Below are 21,085 nucleotides of genomic sequence, written 5' to 3'. Positions count from 1 at the left end.
CATTCAGAACAACTATGTTAACATACATTATGTTCAAACACAGAACCAACTTGCAGACATCCTTACAAAAGCACTTTATGTCCCTCAAATCAAGCACCTAATAGAACTTATAGGTCTTCAACATTAATGACAGAATATTAGGGCTTGAAGGGGAGTATTTGACACACTGTGTTTTATGTCTCATTTACTAGTATAGCACAATGTATCTAGTATATAAGAGCGTGCATATATGCGCATATATCTAAGTGCCATTCCAAACTCCCTGTTCTAACAATAACAGATGGCGTCAGGTCGTTTTTTTACAACGGCGATTCTAGCACAAGGATCAACTTACCGATTTGCTGCCACTGTACCAAGTCGCGAGACGTATACACCGGAATGCCTAGGAAGGCACTAAATGAACTCGTCACACAGAAGAATTGCTCGCCAACACGCGTGCAGGAGGGATTGGGTGCAAAACCACTGATAACTAGATTATGGTATGGTCTCACTCTTGGATGATCGTTCGGACAAGAATTGCACTCAGAAATGCTCGAAGCAATGATGCGATCTGACAAGGCAAGAACAAGCAAAGTGAATGTAAAACGCAGGAGTTCAGAGACCATGGTGTTGAATGTGCACAGAGGCCTTGAGGATTTTGCGATACAAATCCACTGCAGCTGTCTTCATATAGCTTCAATGAAGACAACCCAGTATGACAAATGATGTCGAAGACTCAGACTAGCATCACGCGGGCATGATTTTCTATGCAAACAGGTTGAGAATATTGAGTCCATCACCGTTGCTTGAAGAGTATGAGCGCTATGGTTTGAAGCGGGCCGTCTGCGTCAAGAGAGGTAAAACTCAAATGTCACGAGTTGAGATGCTTTGTCATTTATTACATAATGCGCATGATATCGTGCACTTGTCTCTGTCGAAAGAATTACTTTCGTGTTTGTCTCCACAATTGTTGTATATTTTAGGTAAAATATTTGATATCCTGAGCTTATATTGAGAGCAAGAAATGTGGCAATTCATAATACATGTCTTCTCCATCTTGTTTCAATGGTAGGGACATGCAACAAGCTGTGAAGTGTACTTTGAGGAAACGAAGGCTGAATCTCACGTTCCAAACTCACGCCCACAGCAATTTACTTGCATATACAACAATAATCTTTGTTAAGGTATTTACAATTGGGAAAAAAATCAAAATACTCCCTGCACTGGATCGTAACTGAAGTCGCTGAAGAAGGCTGGCGTGGACGAGTTGTGTCCATTTCCAGTAGCATACATTCCAACAAGCGTCTATAGGGAACCAAATCAAATGGAAGCCAATCCGTAAATGCAATGATACTTACGCCAGTGAATCCTCCACTAACTTCTCTTGCAGCCCCATATCCAACGGTCGTCCAGTCACTCTCCTTTGTCATTGTAAAATTCCTCAGCTCGACAAAAGAAAAGGCATATGTCGACGCGTTCACTGCTTGGACGCGAAGTCTTAATGTCTCCACATTATCTGCGAGTGGTAACATCCCAGATTGTGAATATACATCGCTCAGACCATCGGCACTCGCATTCGCATCGATCGTCCTCAACTGGATGAACTTCTGCAATCGACTGCTATCTGACGTGTTACGTTCCACGATGACGCCCAAATCGAAATGCTGCATCCTTTGGATAAACAACGTCATTCCCGCTTCTTCGCCTTCCACGGCCGAATCACTCAGGTCTGGTGCGAACTCTAAGGTCGACTCTGCAGTAAACTCCACAGCATCTTGCCGTCGTGAAATGAAGGTGCTCGTGCCAATCCCACCATTCCCAGTGATATTCTCTGCGGAACCCATAATTCTCAGTGTATTCGGATGTCCATCCGGCGAGACGGTGAAACGCGAGAATTCCGGGAGGCGATAGTACACAAACTGACGCGGGAGGTCGGAGAGCGACGCATTTGGAGCGGAATGGAAGGTAATATGCTGAGAGTATCCAACAAGCGGGTCAGTGACATCGTGGTTCGTCGGCTTGAATGGATAAATTGATTAGGAAACAGTTAATTACCATAGCTGATAGATAATCGTACGTGCTGCAAAGGAGGGAGAGGCCCGGACATGTTGATATATGCATGCCCTGGAGTAGCATTGTTGAACACCGGAAATTTGTCTACCAACAAAATTCGATTAAACGATTGGATTTGTAGATTTAGGTGGCGAAGCTAACCTTCTTTCCACACGACGGGTACAAGGACAGTTTTTCGTCCCATTGGGCTGGAGTGCAAGTGATTAGCATCGACTCCTCTAACATCAGTTGGAGCACATTGAGCCCTACAAGTTTACAGTTCCATTCCTAGTCGCAAGCGCGACGGACCACCAGTTGCCGGCACTGTCATTAAACACATCTGCGTGTCCTAGTGTCTGTACTACATTTCGAATTCAATTTGTCAATCCAGATGTCCCTTTCCTTTCTAGTGCAGGCTGGCTTACAATATAACGAGGTATTGGCGTTCGTCATGACTGGATTGTTCGCATAAGAAGTGTATGGACCTGTGACTTTTGGCGCCCGTGCCATTCTGATGAAGAATCGCAATACAAGTTAGCCTAATGGTGCGGACAGCGAAAGAGGAATGCCTACGTAACCATATGACCAAGACCTGTACCACCTTCAGAATGTCAATACTTGTAAGCTTTAGAAATGACTATTTTACGGAGAAAATCCACCTTCAGCAATTAGTAAATAATACCCATCATCTCTCCTATATATATGCGGACCCTCAGGCGCCTGAATAGCGGTACGAATTCGGAATTTGTTCTACGATCAGTTTACTTTCGAATCTACGCACCATTCCTCCAGTACCATTCCAAATCGTTACAGGATCTCTGCTAAGACTTTCACCTGTCGTCACGTCGATTACGAATTGCTGTATTGCAGGGAAGATACGCCAGTAATGAGAACCCTGAACGTATGTCGTTCCATCGTCGTCCCAGAATAGCGACGTATCGTAGCCCTGAAAAGTGAAATGCACTGGGTCTGACCAACCATTCCCGTTGTTCGCAAATATATCTTTTGTTGTGAAGATCAACTGCATGGCAAAAAAAGGTCGTTTGAGTGATGAGTGTAACAGGTGGTTATAACTGGTAAGTACGTTGTCCCAGCGTGCCAACGAGTCTAGCGGTTCGAAGTCTTTCACGAGCGTCGTAGTCACATAGAAAGCTCCTTCATGGTGACGAATAGTGCAAGCCCAGATTCCACCACTTGTAGTATTGATCGTATTCAGGGTTAGAAGTTGCTCCGGCCTAGAAAGAACGTTTCCTGCCATAGACATGGGCTCAGTCATCGTAAGACCGTTGTTCCGAGTGAATAACTCACCAATCTGCTGCCACTGTACCAAATCGCGAGATGTATACACCGGAATACCAGGGAAGGCGCTAAACGAACTTGATACACAGAAGAACTGTTCACCAACTCGCGTGCAAGATGGGTCAGGAGCAAAACCACTGATGATTGGATTATGATACGGTCTTAAACCTGGATGACCAGCGGGTTTGGAATTTAAGTCAGAAATGCTTGAGGAGGTGACTCGACTGGAGGAAACAAGACCCAGCAAAGTGACAGTCAGAGACAGAAGGCTAGAAACCATAGCGTTGAATACACAGACAGGCTCAGAGGCCGGGGTAGCACAATTTCTCCGTCATGAAGTAGCTCAGCAGATTCATATATCTTCAGCGAAGCAGGAATTATGACCGATGATGTCCAAGACAAAACTAACATCACGCGGACGAAATTCGCCCAGCAAAGAACGCGAGAAGGAGATCTCCAACAATCGGCACCGTCGCTTCACGAGAATGAGCGCCATGTCTTCAAGAAACGGGCCGTTAATGACAGTCACGGGTCAAGATGGACGTATGAAATTGACGTGTGAGAGGCAGAAACTGCAGTGAGTAGGGAAGACATCAGGTTGATAGCCGAGCTCGCGTAAGCAAACTTTGACGAAAGGCGAAGGATAATTTCAGTCTGAAAATCAGACACCAAAAAGTGCGATATTTCGCCAACTTAACAATGCAAAGGTAGACTCGAAAATGTCCCAATATCGATTTCGAAAAGATGTATGCTGTGTCAGATCTGATAGCATAAGAGAAAGTTTCCTTAGCATGCAAGTTCCTGAAATTCCTTTACTTCGAAACAACATTAATTCCATTCTGATAATACACTAGCAGATCACAACGACTGTCAATCAATGTTCATACATAAGTCAAATTACAAGAGATACATGTACAACTACGTGTATGTATAGTGTTTCTACAACAAGGCAAGAACAATTGCGCTAAGAAAGGAAGAGGGTGGGAGATCAATTAAGAGTCTGTAGCTTCATCCATTCGGTATCATTTGCATTGAAGTTGACTCCCTTTTTCCTCCACCATACTCTTGCAGCCTCACCGCCGCCAATCGCATCCTCCAGCGCCTCCTCAATGTCACAAATACGGTACTGCACGGGTAAGCCGCTGCGATCCCACCACTCTAGCACCTCCGGTCGGTTGTGACGTGTCGCAAGCGTAAGTGCATCCTGGTCGAAGATCATCTGCAGGCCACTCTCCAACCACCATTGTAAGACTTCAACCTTGCCATGCATACTTGCGTGGTGAATTGCCGTCCGGTCATATTTGAACTCGAGAGAAGAATGTAGCCACCAGGAAAGTACATCGACATGCCCAGCGCTACTCGCCATATCCATTACACGTCCGATCTTTAAAGGCAACCCCGAGTGCTTCCACCATTCGAGAATGTGCACTCGGTTCTTCGCGCTTGCCGACTCGAGAGCCGACTCACTGTATTCGAGCGGTAGTTTTGAGGCGACCCACCAATCCAGTGACGCACGCTCGCCATTACGACAAGCACCGTCAATTGCTTCGGAGACTGATTTAGGAGATGGCTTGGGGAGTATTTGTGCGTCGACCGCGTGCTTCCACCAATTAAGAACACACGTGCGACCGTATTGCGATGCTATGACCGGGATAATGTCGTTTCGGAACCAATATGAAAAGTGCGAACGGTACGAGTGAAGAAGGGCATCGAGGACGTGTACGTAACCGAAGCGAATGGTGAGGATGGCACCAGCACGTGTGGGAGGAGTACGAGCAGGATCAGCAGAGCGTATGAGCGGCACGAATCCAGTAAGCATGGCTTCGTCAGTAACAGATGCGCGAGCCCAGGATAGAGGTCGAGGCAGAGACGTTGGTAGTCCGACTGCTTTGGAGAGCTCCCAGTCGCCTAGTAGGTCGAGAATTTCGACAAGAATTTCCGTAGGAAGATCGGGAAGTCTTCTTGCTTGCTGCTGCCGCGTGCGTACAACACCGTTTATGGGAGACGGAGAAAACTTAGCATGCTTCACGGAGCAAGCCGATGGATGTGAATCAGGTAAATGGTACGTTTGTAGGTCAAATTGAGTGAGCCGAGATACGAGCTCATCGTCCGAACCATTCGTCGGCAGAGATCGCATTGTCAAGAAGAGCACAAGTTGGTTGTGAGAGAAGCGCGAGTATGCATCGAGGACGGCGCTTGCATGGGGACTCCATGGCATCAAATGTAGCTTGGATAGTTGCGAGACGTGACTTGCAACTGTGCTCGTCGTCGTCGACATGAAAGTTGAGCACGATGAGCGAATTCGGTAACTGGCTTTTACCTCTGAGGCGTGGGAATTTCTACTTCCGTTTCAGTGACTTCGCTCTTGTCTTTATCCGTCCCATCTTCCATTCAGTATGGAAATTAGGGACAATTTATGTAAAAACTATGCTTGTCTCGGGCCTTTCTCGCTTCGGAACAGGCATGAAGTGATAAAGCGCTTGATCTGACAGGAGTATATCTTGACAGATAGTGACTAGTAAATTGCTTACTCCACAAGTTCGTCGTGGATTTCATTCAGATGTCCGACTATCTCATTGAACCACTACTTTCGTCAACTCCAGTCTCAGTAGCGAAACTGTACCCTTAGATGCTAGATGAGTGAGTCTGAATGTGTTCATCGCAAATTGACATTTTCCAGACCAGAAACACAGGACAAGCTGATGAGTTGTGGATTCCATCTGCCTTCAGTGATAATCAATTCGCGAAGCCAGTACTCCCACCAGAAGGCAAGTTCAAGTTGTCGAAAGGGCAAGAAAAGCATACTATTCCCGCCACGATACAAACCTTCTTGGAAGTTCGCTCGGACTTGAATCTTGGGGGGAAAATAAAAGAAATAAATATCCTGGAACAGAGTGCAGGAGGTTATAGCGATGTCTACACCGGATTCTGCACTGTCGGGCAAGGGAGAGAAGTTGCGGTGAAGAAACTCCGTGCGCACGTTTTAAGTAATAAGAATTTTGAAAAGGTGTGTTTCGCTCCCGCGTTCATCAATATTATCAGTAGCTCTAGTCAGTGTTTGTTAATCTTCAGTCCCTCTTCCTGCAGAGCCTTGTGAAAGAAATGTATATTTGGTCGAAACTCGAGCATCCGAATATTCTTCGATTTGAAGGCTTCTTCCTCGGAGATGATAGCTATCCTCATTTAGTATCCAGGTGGATGGAAGATGGGACCGTCCTTGACTATATCAGAAGGCATCCAGGAACAGACTTGCTGCACATAGTAAGCAACTTGCGACTCCATTCAATCCTTGCCTCTTATTTATGAGTAACAGGCCCTTGGTATCGCCGAAGGTTTGAACTATCTTCATTTGAAAGGAATTATCCATTCGGACATTAAACCGGTGCGTACCTTTTCATTATTACATCGCTGACTCGGATATGCTAGACACAAGGACGTATTATCCAGGCCAACATTTTGATGTCTGGCTCACGCGTACCTCTTCTATGCGACTTTGGTCAGTCTCGTAATCTGGGAGGGTTAACGACCTTTGCATTCAGCGTATCTGCAAGCGGCGAGTCAAAGGGCACAATCTCATTTACGTCACCCGAGTTGCTTGACGGTACTGATCTCAAGCCCACTGAAAAGTCAGACGTGTGGGCATTTGGAATGACCATCTGGGTAAATCGACTCACACAAATACGCGAATGTGCTGACCGTTATTGTTCAGTGCCTCTTGACGCTCATGATACCATACGCTAAATACCAGATGCCAGTTCAAACTATTTTTGCCATTATACGAGGCGAAGTGCCCTCTGCTCCAGCGAATCTGGGGCACGGTCCGCTCAGGACCACGTTCTATGGACTGTGTGCGAGAATTGCTGGTACAAATCCGACCGTCGGCCAAGAATGCCGGCTATTACTGCCACATTAACTCGTATGCATGATAAACTTAGATCAATACCAGACCCTTCCCTGGCGCCAAAATTCAAGGATATTATCTCTGAAACTCAACGGTCATTACGTTCACCGAGTCTTCCGAAAATTCCAACGGTCTCTGAAATGAAGGACCTGATTCGCGACGATCCGGGAGGCGACTTTTTACGCATGTTTGTGGAGGACGGAGTGAACTGGAACGGAGAACTTACAGCCGTACTCAAATCAAATACTCCTCCATCATTCGAGAAAGATGGAACTCCCGTATACTTCGCCTCTGCATCTTACCTGCAAACTACTACACCAGGAAAGTTCTCTCCTTCACAGCAGAAACCATTTCTCGTTCCGTGTGATAACCGGGAAAACAAAATAAAGCATGGCAGAACGCTCTCGGTCCTTGTTTTCGTACTGATCTGATGGAGCTCGTTCCAACTTCGGGCGGAATGCTTCCTGAAGGAAGGACACCTGTTCTCGGAGGGACAGAAGGTGATTATCGAGGGAATCTGTATCATGCTATCGCACCCATTCCAGGCTCAGGGGTGAAGGTACCAGGGAAGACGGCTCCCCATCTTGTATGTAGTTCCTATCAAAAGAAAAGACTTCTCAGAAAGCACTAATAAATGCGTTGCTTTACTAAGGCCTGTGCAAGCATTGGGTATGGTGGGGCTGAAGTGTGGGTCTCGGATGGTTATGAAATTCTGTGCGTGCTTTCAAGTATTCACCTCCTGGTTTAATATGAACTTCTCTGCTGTTAGCTGTTGGAAGACATAATGCTGTACAAGGAGAGGGCAGCCCCCTTTTATTTGTATGCAAGGTACAACTATGATATTTTGTACACATTTTTCTCTCAGACATAGCTTACTGGATAAGGTTAGCACATATATAAATGCCAGAAGGCCTAAACTGTTGTTTCATTTAGATAGAATTTAAGATATGATTGCATGACATCTCTTGCATTTCTCGTACATGTAGTCTGTGACTCTGTCGAAGATCTATCGCTTATTTTTGGAGTTTTCTTTGCGGCGCTGCTTACACATCACTGCAACACAAGTACAAATAAGGCTAAATATGTGACTCGGCCTAGTCACGATAATAATGCTGCAACCACTACCACTTTGCTCTTGTCTCTAACCACAATCATCATTCCACTGCGCAATGACTACCGGCAGAATTCTCGTTGACTATAATATTTCTCGCCCTAGAACCACGCATGCAATGAAGACCAAGTCTACCAAGAACGCGAGGTCGCACAGAGCAGGCCGTCGAGCACATGCACCGCACGCAGGCCGGCCCAGTAAACAGAGTTTCCAGAACAGACGACGCGTACGCTACGACGCACTCCGAGCACATCGTGAACGGCTCGCTCAGAGTACTCAGGACACGTTTCATACGGTTCTTACCACCCATGGATACTACGAGGACGTGCTTACTGACTCTGACGACGACACAGACGTAGAATCGAGTGACGGGAAGTCACCAGCGGCAAGACAAGCACCGTACCACGATCTTACAGAACGGATCATCGAGACGAGGGCTGGTACCTCGTTCTATCCCCACTATTCTCCCCTGCTGGCAGGTTGGGAGAAGGGGCCATCTTTGTCAGTTCGAGACGTGCCTCCGGGTACTTCCGATATTTCTCCTACCACTCAGGAGCCGTCCACGTCCTTACCGTCCACATCCACGTATACATTCACCACTCAATTCGAATTCACGACATCATCCGCACTCGAAGCAGCGCGAAAGGCAGTGCAATCGTCGCCATCAATCCTGCGTGGTGAATATAGCCTGGGCGTCCTCAACCCTGCCTCATCGAAACGGCCAGGCGGGGCTAGCCTAAATGGTGGAATGACGCTTGAGGAATGCCTTGTGCGTCATACTACCCTTTTTGATTCTTTACAGAATTCCACTGCAGGTGCACAATTCTACGCGGAGCACCGCAAGACAACTGATGGTTCCGGGCTTCATGACCACGCAATGCTGTACAGTCCGAAGGTTACCGTTATCAAGGACAATCGTGGACGGCGGATCACGCCCTATTCTATCAACGTCATTTCGAGTGTTCCAGTACATGCAGGTACCGTCCGAGCGAAATTTAACATTGACGACACCGAATTCAAGGACGGGATCCGTACTGTAATGCACGAGCGTATGGCTCGTATTCTACGTCTATTCGAGGAACGAGGCAATCGGATATTGATTCTTTGTGCCTTTGGGGTCGGTCAGTCATGTAACTCTCCTGATATGATAGGAGAAATTTGGGCTGATCTACTGCGCTCGAGAGGCGCGAAGTTCCAGGGCGTGTTTGACAAGGTCGTATTCGCGCTGCCTGGGAAGCACCGTGAAGCATTTGAGAAGGCTTTCAATGAACGAGTATTGGAGACTGAGATCATTAACGAATTGAGCAGTGAAGATGAGTAACTTTTGTATCTGTCAACTAGTCTGGATTCGGATTCGGATTTGGACGTCGTATTCTGGATTCATTTCGTGTATTTTCGTCGTTTATCTTTCGTCTCTTCCGAATTTTCATTTGTATCGTTTACCTTAGCTGTTCGACTTCGTAACTTATCGCGTCCCGTTGTTAACTGTACACTCTTAACATTTGTTGTTGAATATACGGTTAGAAGTTTTTGTTGTAATCAATCCTAGGTGTCTAAGTAAGACCAGTCTCGTTCAGTTCTTAACAAGTTTAACAAATATTCAATTTTCACTCCAAAGAATGCAAAACACCTTGCTCTGGTTCTACACAGTCCAACATCCTCAATATCGTCTGATTCATACATCCAATATAAAACCAGAGATACTGTGCCCGCTTCTCCTTACCTTACTAGTACTTCACCTATCTCATCATGCTTTGCTGTGCATTTCCGAACCTGATACACTTCTGCTTCTAATGTTTGTTCTTAAACTTCTAGTCTCAGACCCACAACACGGGAAGTTCAGTGTGAAGGCCTAATGTATGATTGAATTGACATTGACATAAGTATAGAAGTATCCATTAGTGTAGTGTAGTAATGTAGTGTCCCTATGGTGCAGTTTGGTCCAGAGACCTGTCCCCCCACCTGATTTCTTTGTATTAACACTACTGTCAAGTGGACAAGAAGAGAAGACTCTATTATAATGAGTAAGGGAAGTTTGGTTGCTCAGAGTAAGGCGGAACGGACCGAGCACTAAAGCCTCAAGGACTTATTGAGTTTACTCATTTGTGGAGAGAGAGTTTCACTTTCAATCTGAGCTCACCTGTTTTCAATATTGAAATTCTACTCAGCATGCATTTGTGGGATAGGGAATCTGGGTAATCCAAGCAGGGTAAGACAAAAAACCTCTTACTCATACTGTATTATATATATTTATATATATTTCCTGGATAATCTACTAATCACTCCCTCACACACAACACACTCAAAGATTGAAAGAACTACATACAGAGAACATGTAATGTATTTGCATTAGGTAGTGGGTGTTCTGTATCAGTTAAATTAAGTTCACTGCCTAGTTTTTCAGCTCATCAAGTCTAACCAATCTATAAATACACTGTCAGAAAGGCAAAAGGAAACGAGAATACCTTGTGAGAAAACAGTAAAAAAAAAGGCATACTAAAGAACGAACCAACAACCAGAAGAAGACAAGGGTGCGGACTCTGAGGAGATAAGAACGCTGTAAGAGGTTCGGAGGGAGTATCCGAGTATGCGGAGGTAGGGGTAGTGGCCACTGTGCCATGTGTTGTGTGAAGGCAACACAGAGCAGAAAGACAAGGAAAAAGGTTGGAAAGAAGAGCGACAAGGCAGGAGTGAGAGGCAGAATGGAAGAGTGGCTAAGTTACGCCACCATCACTTTGTCTTCGTCACTTTATATTTCCGTTTGTTCATCCATCCATCAATTCAGATTGCGTACCACGAATTGACTTTTGGTGTCCCACTTACACTACTAAGCGCTTATTCGGACCGGACAACGGATTCTAGATGAAGGCGAGGATGAATGTAGAATGTAGAATGTAGAACGTTCTTCTACAGCAGGGTTGACAAGATAAGTAGGTAGGTAGGCGTACATGCAAAGAAACAAATATAATGTCTCTCAAATCTCAGAAATTTGGACCAGAACAAAGAGGGAAACGCAATAGTAAGATGGAATAAAAACGATAACTTGACTCGGTGTAGTTCTTCTTGTAGGTGAGGTGTCGCAGGCGCGGAGCACAGGAACAGGAACAACAATCGAAGAAAAGAAAAAACTAGGGAAAGAATCGAGGAACAGGAAACGAGACAAGAGTGAGAAAAGTTGACCAAACCAGACGAGCGAAAGAACGTATGAAGAACATTGGGATTAGAGGGGAAGGGAGAACGGCATTGAGGTGAGGGGAAGAACGGAAGCTACTGCAGATACCAATGAGAGGGCGACGGGGAGGTGAAGTTGTGAACGCGGCGTCTAGTTGCCAAATCATAAGTATATGCGCCGATAGGATGACGGACCGAGTTGTTCTTCATTTCACTCTAAGCTATTCCACTTCGTGCAAATGCCTAATTCACACACAACACGAATTCAGCATATGACCACAACAATACTCAACAAGAAAGAAAGACAGAAACTTACTGTCCCAAAACCTTATTCATCCTAAACATATCAATCTTATCCGCATTGAAAACCGGTCTCAAACGATCATCACATAAAATTTCTCGTCGATTAGAGGGATTTTGAAGGTCATTCCCCTTGATGTACTCCCAGAGTTGTTTGACCACCTGAGGTCGGGATAATCGGTCCACTTCGAGAAGAGCGGATAACGGTGCGCTGTGCCGAAGGGAGTGTAAAATAAGGAATTCAGTTTGGTTTTAGTTTGGTTCGGCGGAGAAAGAGAATAAAGAATAGAATAGGCTATTAAGGTGGAACGGATAAAGAGAGGAGGGGGTGTAAAGAGGGGAAGAGCTGCTGGTAGAACTAACCTTAGGATGAATTCCTTACCGAACCCACCCTTTGCGCGTCCGCTCCCGCCGCCTACCTCACCGCCGCCGGAGCTCTTTCGAGTAGTCTTCCGCCGTTTATTGGTCTTCGACATACGTCGTTGCCCACCGTCGGAATCACCATAGTCGTCATTATCAGAGTCGTTGTCTGAGTCACTTGCACCTCTACCTCGTCTACCACCTCCACCTCCACCTCCACCTCCACCTCCACCTCCACCTCCACCTCCACCTCCACCTCCACCTCCACCTCCGCCAATACCGCCGCCTCCATCGGAGTCATCGACGTAATCAGCGCTCTTCTTGCTGCGCTTCGGTGTCCGGCTCCCGCCCTTTTTGTTGTTATTCTTGGCTTTGGATTTTGGAGGAGCTTTACCCGAGCGTGAGCTACGGGAGGAGCGGCCGTTGAGCTCGGTGGATAGTTGGCGTGCGAGTTCCTCGTCTGTGAGTTCGCGTTTTGTTTTTTTCTTCTGGGAGGATGATTTTCGGGGAGGTGTCGACGGACCAGCCTCCTCCTCGTCCACGAAGTCACCAGTCCCACTTTGACTCTGCGTGCCTTCATGGTCGTCGGAGTACGTCGCGCCGTTCGCATACCCATACTCGTCGTCTTCTGCCACACCCTCTTCCTCTTTTGGCTGCACGTCAGCTGTCTGTTGAGAAGACGGAGGAGGAAGGACAAGCGACGCGCTGACTTGCTCAAACACGCCTGCAATAAGCGCGTTCAATGCCTTTTTGTTCTGTTTAACCCATCCTTCGTCGACTGCACCGTCCGCGAGGAGTCTCGTGCGGACGTCCTTGGCGGAGATTGTGTTGAAGCGCTCGAGGGGGGTGGATTGGAGGATTGCGCGGATGCGTGTTTCAAGAACACCAAGGCTGGACATGACGCGCGGAGTGTACGTGCGACACGACACGGAAAAGCTCAGTGTACCCAGAGGGTGATGAGCGTAGTGCGCGGGCGACGCTGACTACGAGCAGAGGCCGTTGTTGAGGCTGTGACCGTCGGTGACAGCGGAGGAGTGATATGTCGTTCGGGACAAATTAGCACGACACCACCGATAGAGCAGCACGCCAACAACAGCAACGCCTCCGTCTACCTGCCAAATCGAGCATCTTGCGCTCGGTACGGCCGGCTGCCTCCGATACCCTTTGCACGTGACGCTGACACGCCCCTTTCCCAGAACAGGACGAGGATCCAATACACATTGTGACACCGAATATATTCCATTTATTCCGTCATTTCCGTCGCTTTTTACCCAGCCAGACAAAAATGGCCCCGACGCACGCACACAATGGGCCCTGGCCCTACTGGCTACTCAGTGGCTGGCTGATGCAGGGGACATGCTCACATCACGTGATGGCTATTTTTCGTATGAGTCAAAAGCACCCAGGCGTTTCGAGGCTCATCGATGAGCAGCGGCAGCTAGTAGGGTAGCAGAACTGAGTGACGCGCTCCTCCGTTTCGCGTAGCTCAGCGACAAAAGCCGTCGAAAGCCGCGATTAAGCCATCAGCGGCGGCTCTTTTCTCTCTCTCTTCCCCACACATCTTTCTTTCTTTCTCTCTCGCTTTCCCCATCCACCACCATCATGTCCGCTCACAAAGTCCTAATTTGCGGTTAGTTCCTCGCCCGTCTTTTCTGAACGCGCTGTTTCTGATCGGCCAATGTGTATTACTGTTCTTTGTAGGTGGCATCGTCTGGGCCCACGATGAAACAAAGGAGCTCTTGGGTAGCATATCCCAAGTCGTCGTAAGTATTCCTCCATTCTCTCCATCGCAAAAAAAAAAATCCGTAAAGAAAAAGCAAAGAATAACAGCTGACTGTATGCCTTATGCTTTTTTTGCCTTTATGTATGCGCCCCGATAAAAAGGAAATGGATTCGTCGTCGCGCCAGGATTTCCTCGACGGGTTCAAGCAGCCCGGCGGAAAGTACGCAGGCACGGTGGGCATCTACCGACACAACGAGTCATCGAAGCACATCGGCGTCTTCGATGCGGAGCTGATCAACGCGCTTCCGGATTCCGTCGCCTGGATTGCGCATAATGGCGCGGGGTACGACCAGATCGACGTTAATGCGTGTAAAGCGAAAGGTATGGAATCATTGCTACTACATTAGTACATATATGCGTATATGTTTTCAAATCGGCTCATCGATTTCTTCTTTGAATTGAAGGGATCGTCGTATCAAACACACCAGGTGCAGTCGATGACGCAACAGCCACAACCGCACTCTACCTCATCATCTCCTCGCTTCGCCAATTCGCGCACGCGGAACAAAACATCCGCGCGGGCCGCTGGAAGTCCGGTCTCTCCCCCGCTCACGATCCCTCTTCCAAGACACTCTCCATCCTCGGTTTAGGTGGGATCGGAATCAGACTCGTCGAGCTCGTTCGTCCCTTCGGGATGCGTATCTTATATCACTCGCGCGGTCCTAACCCCAATGCGCCGAATGAGTGTGAGTACTTTAGTGAGGAAAGGTTGGATGAGATGTTGGGACAGACCGATATTTTGAGCGTGCATGTTCCATTGAGGAAGGAGACGGAGGGGCTTGTGGGAGAGAAGGTGATTAGGGCTTTGAAACCCGGTGCTGTGCTTGTGAATACTGCACGTGGAAGGGTTGTTGATGAGGAAGCGATGATAAGGGCGCTTGAGGATGGGCATGTACGTCCTTTCCTCCCCCTTCGTTATCTTCCCATTATCAATCCTTTACTGACATAAAATACAACCACTTGACTGTAACTATAGCTTTCCGCAATAGGCCTAGACGTCTACCCAGACGAACCACACGTCAACCCCAAACTCTTCACCTTCCCTCAAGCTACCCTCCTCCCACACATGGGCACCGAAACACAAGAGTCGCAACGCAAGATGGAGGTACGCGCGTTGATGAATTTGCGTGGGTACCTAACGAAAGGTGCTGGGGAGGATGTTGTTCCTGAGTTGGTTGGGATGAAGGCTAAGCCGTTGCCGAAATAGAGGAGCTCGCATTAATGGTAATTGGGTGTACGTATGATACGTACGTCTGAAGGCCACTCGGTGTCTGTGCCTCTTTCTCCCGTTTGCTTTGCTTAATTCGAGGAGAATTGACTTGACTCGTCGCTTTGCCTTTTTCCTGAATATATAATAATTGTTTCTGTCTGCGCGCATAGAATTTACTTCCCTACTCTTGGTTTTCTGGAGCCATGAACTTCTCGTTTTCCGTCTAAATTTTCTGTGACTCTGAATGACAAGCTACTGACTGCTATGTCGTATACTCATTTCCTTTGTTGTCGTCGTGTTCTGGTGTTGTGTTTTCTTTCTTGGATATAGTTCTGGTCTCCTTTGGTTTTCTTTTAATATTCTGTTGTATATGTTCCTCCTTTTTTTTTCTTTTCCTCCAAGACTCCGATCCTGATCCTAATTATTTCCGAGATAATCCAAATCTTCGGATCAATCAATCTATATACGTACGTATCTCTCTCTCAAATCTATCATCCTATCTATATCTCATTCATATCTTGTTTATATATACATACAAGACGAACCACGAACCTTGAATCCTCTCCACTCGTTTTGCTTCTCTTTTCTATATAAGTTCCAACTTCTACTTGCTGGTTCTGTTTTCCCTCTCTGTCTTTGTCGTGTAACCGTGCGGGCACGGAACATTGACTAATAATAATACGTATCTATCTTTATATCTGTGTCGAAGTGGATTGGGATTGAGTGTTGGGTCGATGAGTTGATGTGGTGTTTCGCTCATAGATGATTATTCGTCTAGGAGGGGAGATAATATTGTTAATTAAAATTGTATTAAGGAACAAGTGTATAATCGAGTCAGTGTCTATAAAAGTTGGATAGCTAGTATTCACATTTTTTTAGAAAAAGAACATTAAAATCTATTTAACAGATGCACAATAAGTGATCGTGATTTTTTCTAAACACTCCACCTTCCTAACCCTTCTTCGATTCTCTACCAGTTACTCCTGTCTGATTTATCAAGTCCTGGATTGCCTATAATGAAGAGTACATATCTAATAAAGAAAAGCTTGCTCGATTGTATTCCATAACCATTAACCATTAACCATTTTTGACCTGTTTCTTCACTTCATTAATAACAATATCCTTATTCCTTCTCTATAATAGCACGAGCAGTCCGATTCCGAACTCCTTTCAAGAAAGTCATTGCGTTCGTCCCGCCTGTCCCCTTCTCTGCAGAGCTCGCTGCTTCCTCCACCGAAGGGTGCGAAGTTGCACTGACGCCAGCAACGGTAGCAGACACCTCGGCCCTCTTTGCAGGGTTAACAGATCGCTCTCCTGCTTCAACACGTCTAGACGGACCTACAATGTACATTGCAACGATCCGTAAGTGTGCATCACGGAATGTACGTAACGCTTTAACAGCAGCATTGTAGGCAGCAAGGAGTTCTGGGTTACGTCCCACTATTGTTTCGGCTTCAACAAGTGCTCGGAGAGGTCGTGGGTTTGCTGCGAGATGACGGAGGAAGGCGCGGTGGTGGCGGGGCATGTAGTTCTGCATGCGAGCTAGGAAGGAGTCACGGTTCTTCCCCTTCCCGTCATGAGCTTGCTCCGAGTCTGTGTCTGTACCGGAAGGAGAGGCGCTACCGACTCCGACGAAAATATCGATGGCGTGAATAAGACTGCTCTGCCCCGCACTGGGTCCATGTAGGTCGTACTCCGTCGGATGCGTCAAATGCTCGTATCCTTCATCACCAACACCTTCGAATACCCACTTACGTCCACCATGCATTGAGTCCTGTCCCTTGAACCATGGTCTCACCTCGTGATAGAATACCTCTGGATCGCATTCATCCCGCATAGTCATTAATATCTCGGTCAAACCGTCTATAACTCGAGCGAGGTGTTGCAGATATCGAATAATACGTCGAAGTGCAAGGTCATCATGAACGAAAGCTTCGTCCATGATTAACGACATAAGCGACAGTGCAACAGCGCCTCGAAGTTCGATATATGCAGGAACGAGGTAGAAGTGTTCCTCCGACCGAGAAGACGAGAACGTCGTCTGAATGGCGATGTTGTGCATCGTCGGTAGCGGAGATTGACCGTCTGGGACATCTTTGATCTTCCAATTGTACAAGACATCATCGGAATACGTGAGGATTGGTGGGAGAGCCATGTAACTTGAGACTTCGAGGAGGGGAAGTGAAATTGGTCGGGGTATGATAATTGGGGCAGTGGAAGGAAGCGTATTGATATAGAAATGCATAATCCAAGCCAATACAAGGTGTGCACGTCTCAGCAATGTTTCTGAAGCCTTCAGTTCTGTTGCTGAAAGTACGGGAAGCTACTGCGACATTAGTTGCTGAAACAAGCAGCAGTTAGGCTATATGCATACCTCTCTTACTCGTTCTCGCCAATCCTCATTCACAAGCTCGTCTTCAGTTGTCAGGTCTCTTGCACTACCGAGCTTCAGCCCTTTCGCAATTGCCTCTTCAAGCGCCTCCTCCCAAGCTGCCCATTGCTCAGGAAGCCGTGTAAGGGGTTGCTGCGGGGGCATAAAGCCCGTCCGCGCATCAACGTCGAAATCGTGCGCCGCGACTGTCGTTGTGTCTGGAACTCCAGTAGGCGGTCCGGAAGCAGCGTCCGGACGTGGCAACGACAGGAAGTGCTGGGGCAGTGACGGCGATGACATCCTTTATTTTGTACAGTATATCCACCAGTACGGTTATTCTGTCAGCCCAGACCGGTCAGCCTTGTCAAATTCGTTTTTGACTTTTGAGGGGAAAAGCACACTTGCTGACGCAATTTCTCGGGCGGACCTTCGAGGTCGCAAGAGCAGCGAAACGAAATGGCGGACAACCAATTAAATCCCGGTCCCCTCAAGCAAACGAGTGGCGATCTTGCAATGTGCCAGGTGAAACAGTGCAATGTAGGTGGGATCGTGAGACGAAACCTGGGGGAAATTGAGATAGAGGCATTTGGTAAACAGATTTTAAGGAGCCTTCGGGCCATCGATTACACACCATCGGGTGTGCTCGGCTTTCGGTCCAGCCAATCCACGTCGGACCTCGAGATTCTGGTGACCAAAAAGCGATTGTCAGCTAAATGCACTCTTTACAAATGGTGTAGCGGACGTGACTCGATTCGAGGAATGTAGAGTTTATTCGACATGATTAGTTTTAGAGAGGTGCATTGGTTGACGTCAAAGATCCAAGTTAAGCTGGTAAAGAGTTCTAGCCGGCCGGTCCGAGTAGTACTAGGCCATTCAATGCGAAGGTCTATTTGAGCTTCCTGACAGTTCCTGAGCACGTCTACTTTCATCATACTGATAGGATAGAACACGATTACAAAGTGTGAGGTTCAGGTAATGGCGATTACTGAGGTCTAGGTCGCCGGATTTCGCGTCACCGTACTTATCGATCTTGTGACGAGGTACAGTCATTAACCGTTCCTTTGAACACCCCCCCTTAACTCTACAAAAACTTACTGTAAAATCTCAAAAAAATATAATTACTTAGAGCTATACTTTTACTTTAAGTATATGAATTTTGAAGCAAAAATATTCAGTACTTATTTGTACAGAAAATCAAAACCAGTAAAAATGAGTGAATTCAAATTATATGACTGTAAACAACTTTTTTTTGAGATGCTTCTGCTCAATAATTCAAATTTAAAACTACATATTTGTATTCTTCTGTATCATAGCTACAATTTTTATCTTTTATTATGGATATTGAGTGTGTATTTAAATTAATATTGAACAATTTGTTGAGACTACTCTAAAAGCGTGACAGCTGAAAAATGATCAGCATGAATGACCTCATTACTCAAAACACTAGGTTAATGAATTATGACACATTGGTAAAGCTATAGTCTGTTATACTAAATACACTTTTTTTCCTCTTGTTTCCTCATTCTCTAACAACTCTACATTCATGACAAAGTCTGCTAAATCTAAATCACTACAAAGAAGAGAAGGAAAAGAAAAAAAAGAAAAAAATATTGTTACTACTATGGAAATGTATCAGGCCAAGCTAGAACAGCTACTGGACAAGCATCAAGGGCTCTGAAAAATTGCTGACATGTTTGAAGGAGTGACAATGGGTACATTAAGAAATAGGGTGGCTGGAAAAAAGTCTATTTTGGAGTTTAATACTTTAAAGACAAAGCTAAGTAAGGAGGATGAAATAGTACTTACTCAACTAATACAGATTTCTTCTAACCAAGGCTGCCCCTTCACTTGCAATAATGTTCAACATACAGCAAACTGTTTGCTTGAGGCACAAAATGGACCTGAGTACTTAGAGTGTGGACCTACATTTGTTCAGCAATTCCTTGAGTGTTACTATAATGAATTGAAGACTTACTAGAGTTCTCCCCTGAATATTCAACAAGCAAACAGATTGAACCCTACAACTGTTCATAAGTGGTTTAACATTGTAGAGGACAAAATTTTAAAGAAAGGAGTCTTACCTGAGAACATATTTAGAATGGATGAGTCTGGGTTTCCTCTAGCTAATAATAGTATAAGGTGTGTTATTAGAGCTAGAGGGAAAAGGATTCAGTACAAGCAAGGAGGGGCAAATAGAGAGACTGTAACTACTATCATTACAATCTGTACTAATAGCACTTACCTGAAGCCAGTTATCATCTTCAAAGGTCAGAATATCTAGTCTAAATGAACAGAAAATAATGTTATAAATACTAGGTAAGTAAACATACTTTCTAAAAGAAAGAGACTAACTTGCCTAATAGGTTTACTTGCTCTCCTAATGGCTGGACTGACAGTGAAATTGCTCTAGACTGGTTCCAGAATCAGTTTGAGTCAAGTACAAGAGAGTAGGCAAATGGACATACTTGAGTTCTTATTCTTAATAGTTATAGCTCTTATTACTCTCTTAACCTTCTTAATGTGACTGTTACAAGTAATGTCTGTATTCTTACATACTCACCTCATTACATGTATACATTATAGGGCTTGAATATAGTGTGCTTTGCTAAGATGAAACAGATTTGGAGAAATCTTATTAACAAATTTGAAACACATACATTATAATGTATAGGAAAGTAAGACTTTTTAGGACTGTTTGGAAGAGTATTTCTACTTGCCTTTAACTAGTATACTATTCAATCTGCCTTCTGTGTTACAGGAATACATCCATTTAACCAGGATGTCATTTCTCCAGAACAGTTACAACTAAGTAAAGTTGGTTCTACATCCTCCTCCTTTCTCTTACTACTGTCTACTCTAGTCTATTATATTATGACTGTATTTTACTATCAGTCTCCAACAAGCTTTAATGTTAATGTATTAACACACTTACTAGTAACTACACCTTCTATATTGTTATCTTACATTCAAGACTGTTAAGACACTAGTTCTTATAATAGTAGTATTATTATACTACTACTACAGACCTATCTAGATACTAGCTCTTATAGTAGTAGTATTATTATGTTACTACAGGTTCCTATCATTAATCTAGCAATTGATCCATCCTTGTACACACTAACAAAACAAATGTGCTTAATATACTTATTACTAGTAATGTTAGTGTTTGAAAGTTTTCTAGTAAAGAAAGAACAACTTACCTTTTTAGAAACACTTTCACTACTTGTACTAGAGAAGGATCCTTCACATCTTGAAGATCCAGACTAGAAGCTTATAGACCTGTACTTAGATCAGTTAGTAGGACAAGAACTTAGAGTAGAAGTTAAGGAACTTACTAAGAACATTACTCAAACATGTTAGTACATTAAAATCAGTTATAGTATTATAGAAGGGGCTTAAGCACAGCTTGTTCTAGCCTCTCTTCTTAATGTTAGGCTTCAGAATGCTCTATACAAGAAGGAGAAAGGAAAAACAACAGAGAACTTACAAGTTTTTAATAATAGAATACTAAAGATTATAACCTTAGATAAGACTAGGGAAAAGCTTAG

General features: G+C 45.3%; 9 protein-coding genes across 9 annotated transcripts; 4 read left to right on the top strand and 5 right to left on the bottom strand.

Moving 5' to 3' along the window:
• Positions 1 to 241: 241 nt before the first annotated feature.
• Positions 242 to 605, bottom strand: FOMMEDRAFT_150820 (uncharacterized protein; the record flags this gene model as incomplete). Its single annotated transcript, XM_007262020.1, has 2 exons — positions 242 to 267; positions 335 to 605. 2 exons carry the CDS (start codon positions 603 to 605, stop codon positions 242 to 244), a joined length of 297 nt encoding a protein of 98 aa, XP_007262082.1.
• Positions 606 to 1,185: 580 nt separating this feature from the next.
• Positions 1,186 to 3,610, bottom strand: FOMMEDRAFT_101564 (uncharacterized protein; the record flags this gene model as incomplete). The annotated part of the gene is made up of 11 exons (XM_007262019.1): positions 1,186 to 1,284; positions 1,338 to 1,952; positions 2,057 to 2,136; positions 2,194 to 2,240; positions 2,302 to 2,392; positions 2,457 to 2,542; positions 2,605 to 2,632; positions 2,691 to 2,751; positions 2,813 to 3,052; positions 3,116 to 3,282; positions 3,340 to 3,610. 11 exons carry the CDS (start codon positions 3,608 to 3,610, stop codon positions 1,186 to 1,188), a joined length of 1,785 nt encoding a protein of 594 aa, XP_007262081.1.
• Positions 3,611 to 3,628: 18 nt separating this feature from the next.
• Positions 3,629 to 5,608, bottom strand: FOMMEDRAFT_164857 (uncharacterized protein; the record flags this gene model as incomplete). The annotated part of the gene is made up of 3 exons (XM_007262018.1): positions 3,629 to 3,805; positions 3,860 to 3,984; positions 4,394 to 5,608. Coding segments are annotated over 3 exons (1,515 nt in total), but the record flags the coding sequence as incomplete, so codon positions are not given.
• A 776-nt stretch (positions 5,609 to 6,384) lies between these two features.
• On the top strand, positions 6,385 to 7,071 carry FOMMEDRAFT_71724 (kinase-like protein; the record flags this gene model as incomplete). The annotated part of the gene is made up of 3 exons (XM_007262017.1): positions 6,385 to 6,591; positions 6,644 to 6,712; positions 6,778 to 7,071. Coding segments are annotated over 3 exons (570 nt in total), but the record flags the coding sequence as incomplete, so codon positions are not given.
• Positions 7,072 to 8,922: 1,851 nt separating this feature from the next.
• FOMMEDRAFT_42764 (uncharacterized protein) lies at positions 8,923 to 9,612 on the top strand (the record flags this gene model as incomplete). Its single annotated transcript, XM_007262016.1, has 1 exon — positions 8,923 to 9,612. A coding segment is annotated over one exon (690 nt), but the record flags the coding sequence as incomplete, so codon positions are not given.
• Positions 9,613 to 11,217: 1,605 nt separating this feature from the next.
• On the bottom strand, positions 11,218 to 13,186 carry FOMMEDRAFT_144195 (SWIB-domain-containing protein). Its single transcript, XM_007262015.1, has 3 exons — positions 12,177 to 13,186; positions 11,830 to 12,024; positions 11,218 to 11,756 (listed from the first exon to the last, which is right to left on the bottom strand). Exons 1-3 carry the CDS (start codon positions 13,070 to 13,072, stop codon positions 11,735 to 11,737), a joined length of 1,113 nt encoding a protein of 370 aa, XP_007262077.1. The 5' UTR covers positions 13,073 to 13,186; the 3' UTR covers positions 11,218 to 11,734.
• Positions 13,187 to 13,775: 589 nt separating this feature from the next.
• On the top strand, positions 13,776 to 15,163 carry FOMMEDRAFT_25295 (2-hydroxyacid dehydrogenase; the record flags this gene model as incomplete). Its single annotated transcript, XM_007262014.1, has 5 exons — positions 13,776 to 13,803; positions 13,875 to 13,936; positions 14,058 to 14,277; positions 14,361 to 14,848; positions 14,933 to 15,163. The coding sequence occupies 5 exons, from the start codon at positions 13,776 to 13,778 to the stop codon at positions 15,161 to 15,163; spliced, it is 1,029 nt and encodes a 342-aa protein (XP_007262076.1).
• A 992-nt stretch (positions 15,164 to 16,155) lies between these two features.
• FOMMEDRAFT_164852 (Indoleamine 2,3-dioxygenase) lies at positions 16,156 to 18,316 on the bottom strand. Its single transcript, XM_007262013.1, has 5 exons — positions 18,280 to 18,316; positions 18,169 to 18,221; positions 17,939 to 18,098; positions 17,541 to 17,875; positions 16,156 to 17,489 (listed from the first exon to the last, which is right to left on the bottom strand). The coding sequence occupies exons 4-5, from the start codon at positions 17,835 to 17,837 to the stop codon at positions 16,290 to 16,292; spliced, it is 1,497 nt and encodes a 498-aa protein (XP_007262075.1). The 5' UTR covers positions 17,838 to 17,875; positions 17,939 to 18,098; positions 18,169 to 18,221; positions 18,280 to 18,316; the 3' UTR covers positions 16,156 to 16,289.
• Positions 18,317 to 19,527: 1,211 nt separating this feature from the next.
• FOMMEDRAFT_73864 (uncharacterized protein) lies at positions 19,528 to 19,988 on the top strand (the record flags this gene model as incomplete). Its single annotated transcript, XM_007262012.1, has 2 exons — positions 19,528 to 19,804; positions 19,882 to 19,988. Coding segments are annotated over 2 exons (384 nt in total), but the record flags the coding sequence as incomplete, so codon positions are not given.
• Positions 19,989 to 21,085: the final 1,097 nt, after the last annotated feature.

Source organism: Fomitiporia mediterranea (assembly GCF_000271605.1).
Source record: "Fomitiporia mediterranea MF3/22 unplaced genomic scaffold FOMMEscaffold_1, whole genome shotgun sequence".
NCBI classification, from domain to species: Eukaryota; Fungi; Basidiomycota; class Agaricomycetes; order Hymenochaetales; family Hymenochaetaceae; genus Fomitiporia; species Fomitiporia mediterranea.
The sequence above is the reverse complement of the archived record's forward strand: the minus strand, read 5'-3'. Positions and strand labels throughout refer to the sequence as shown.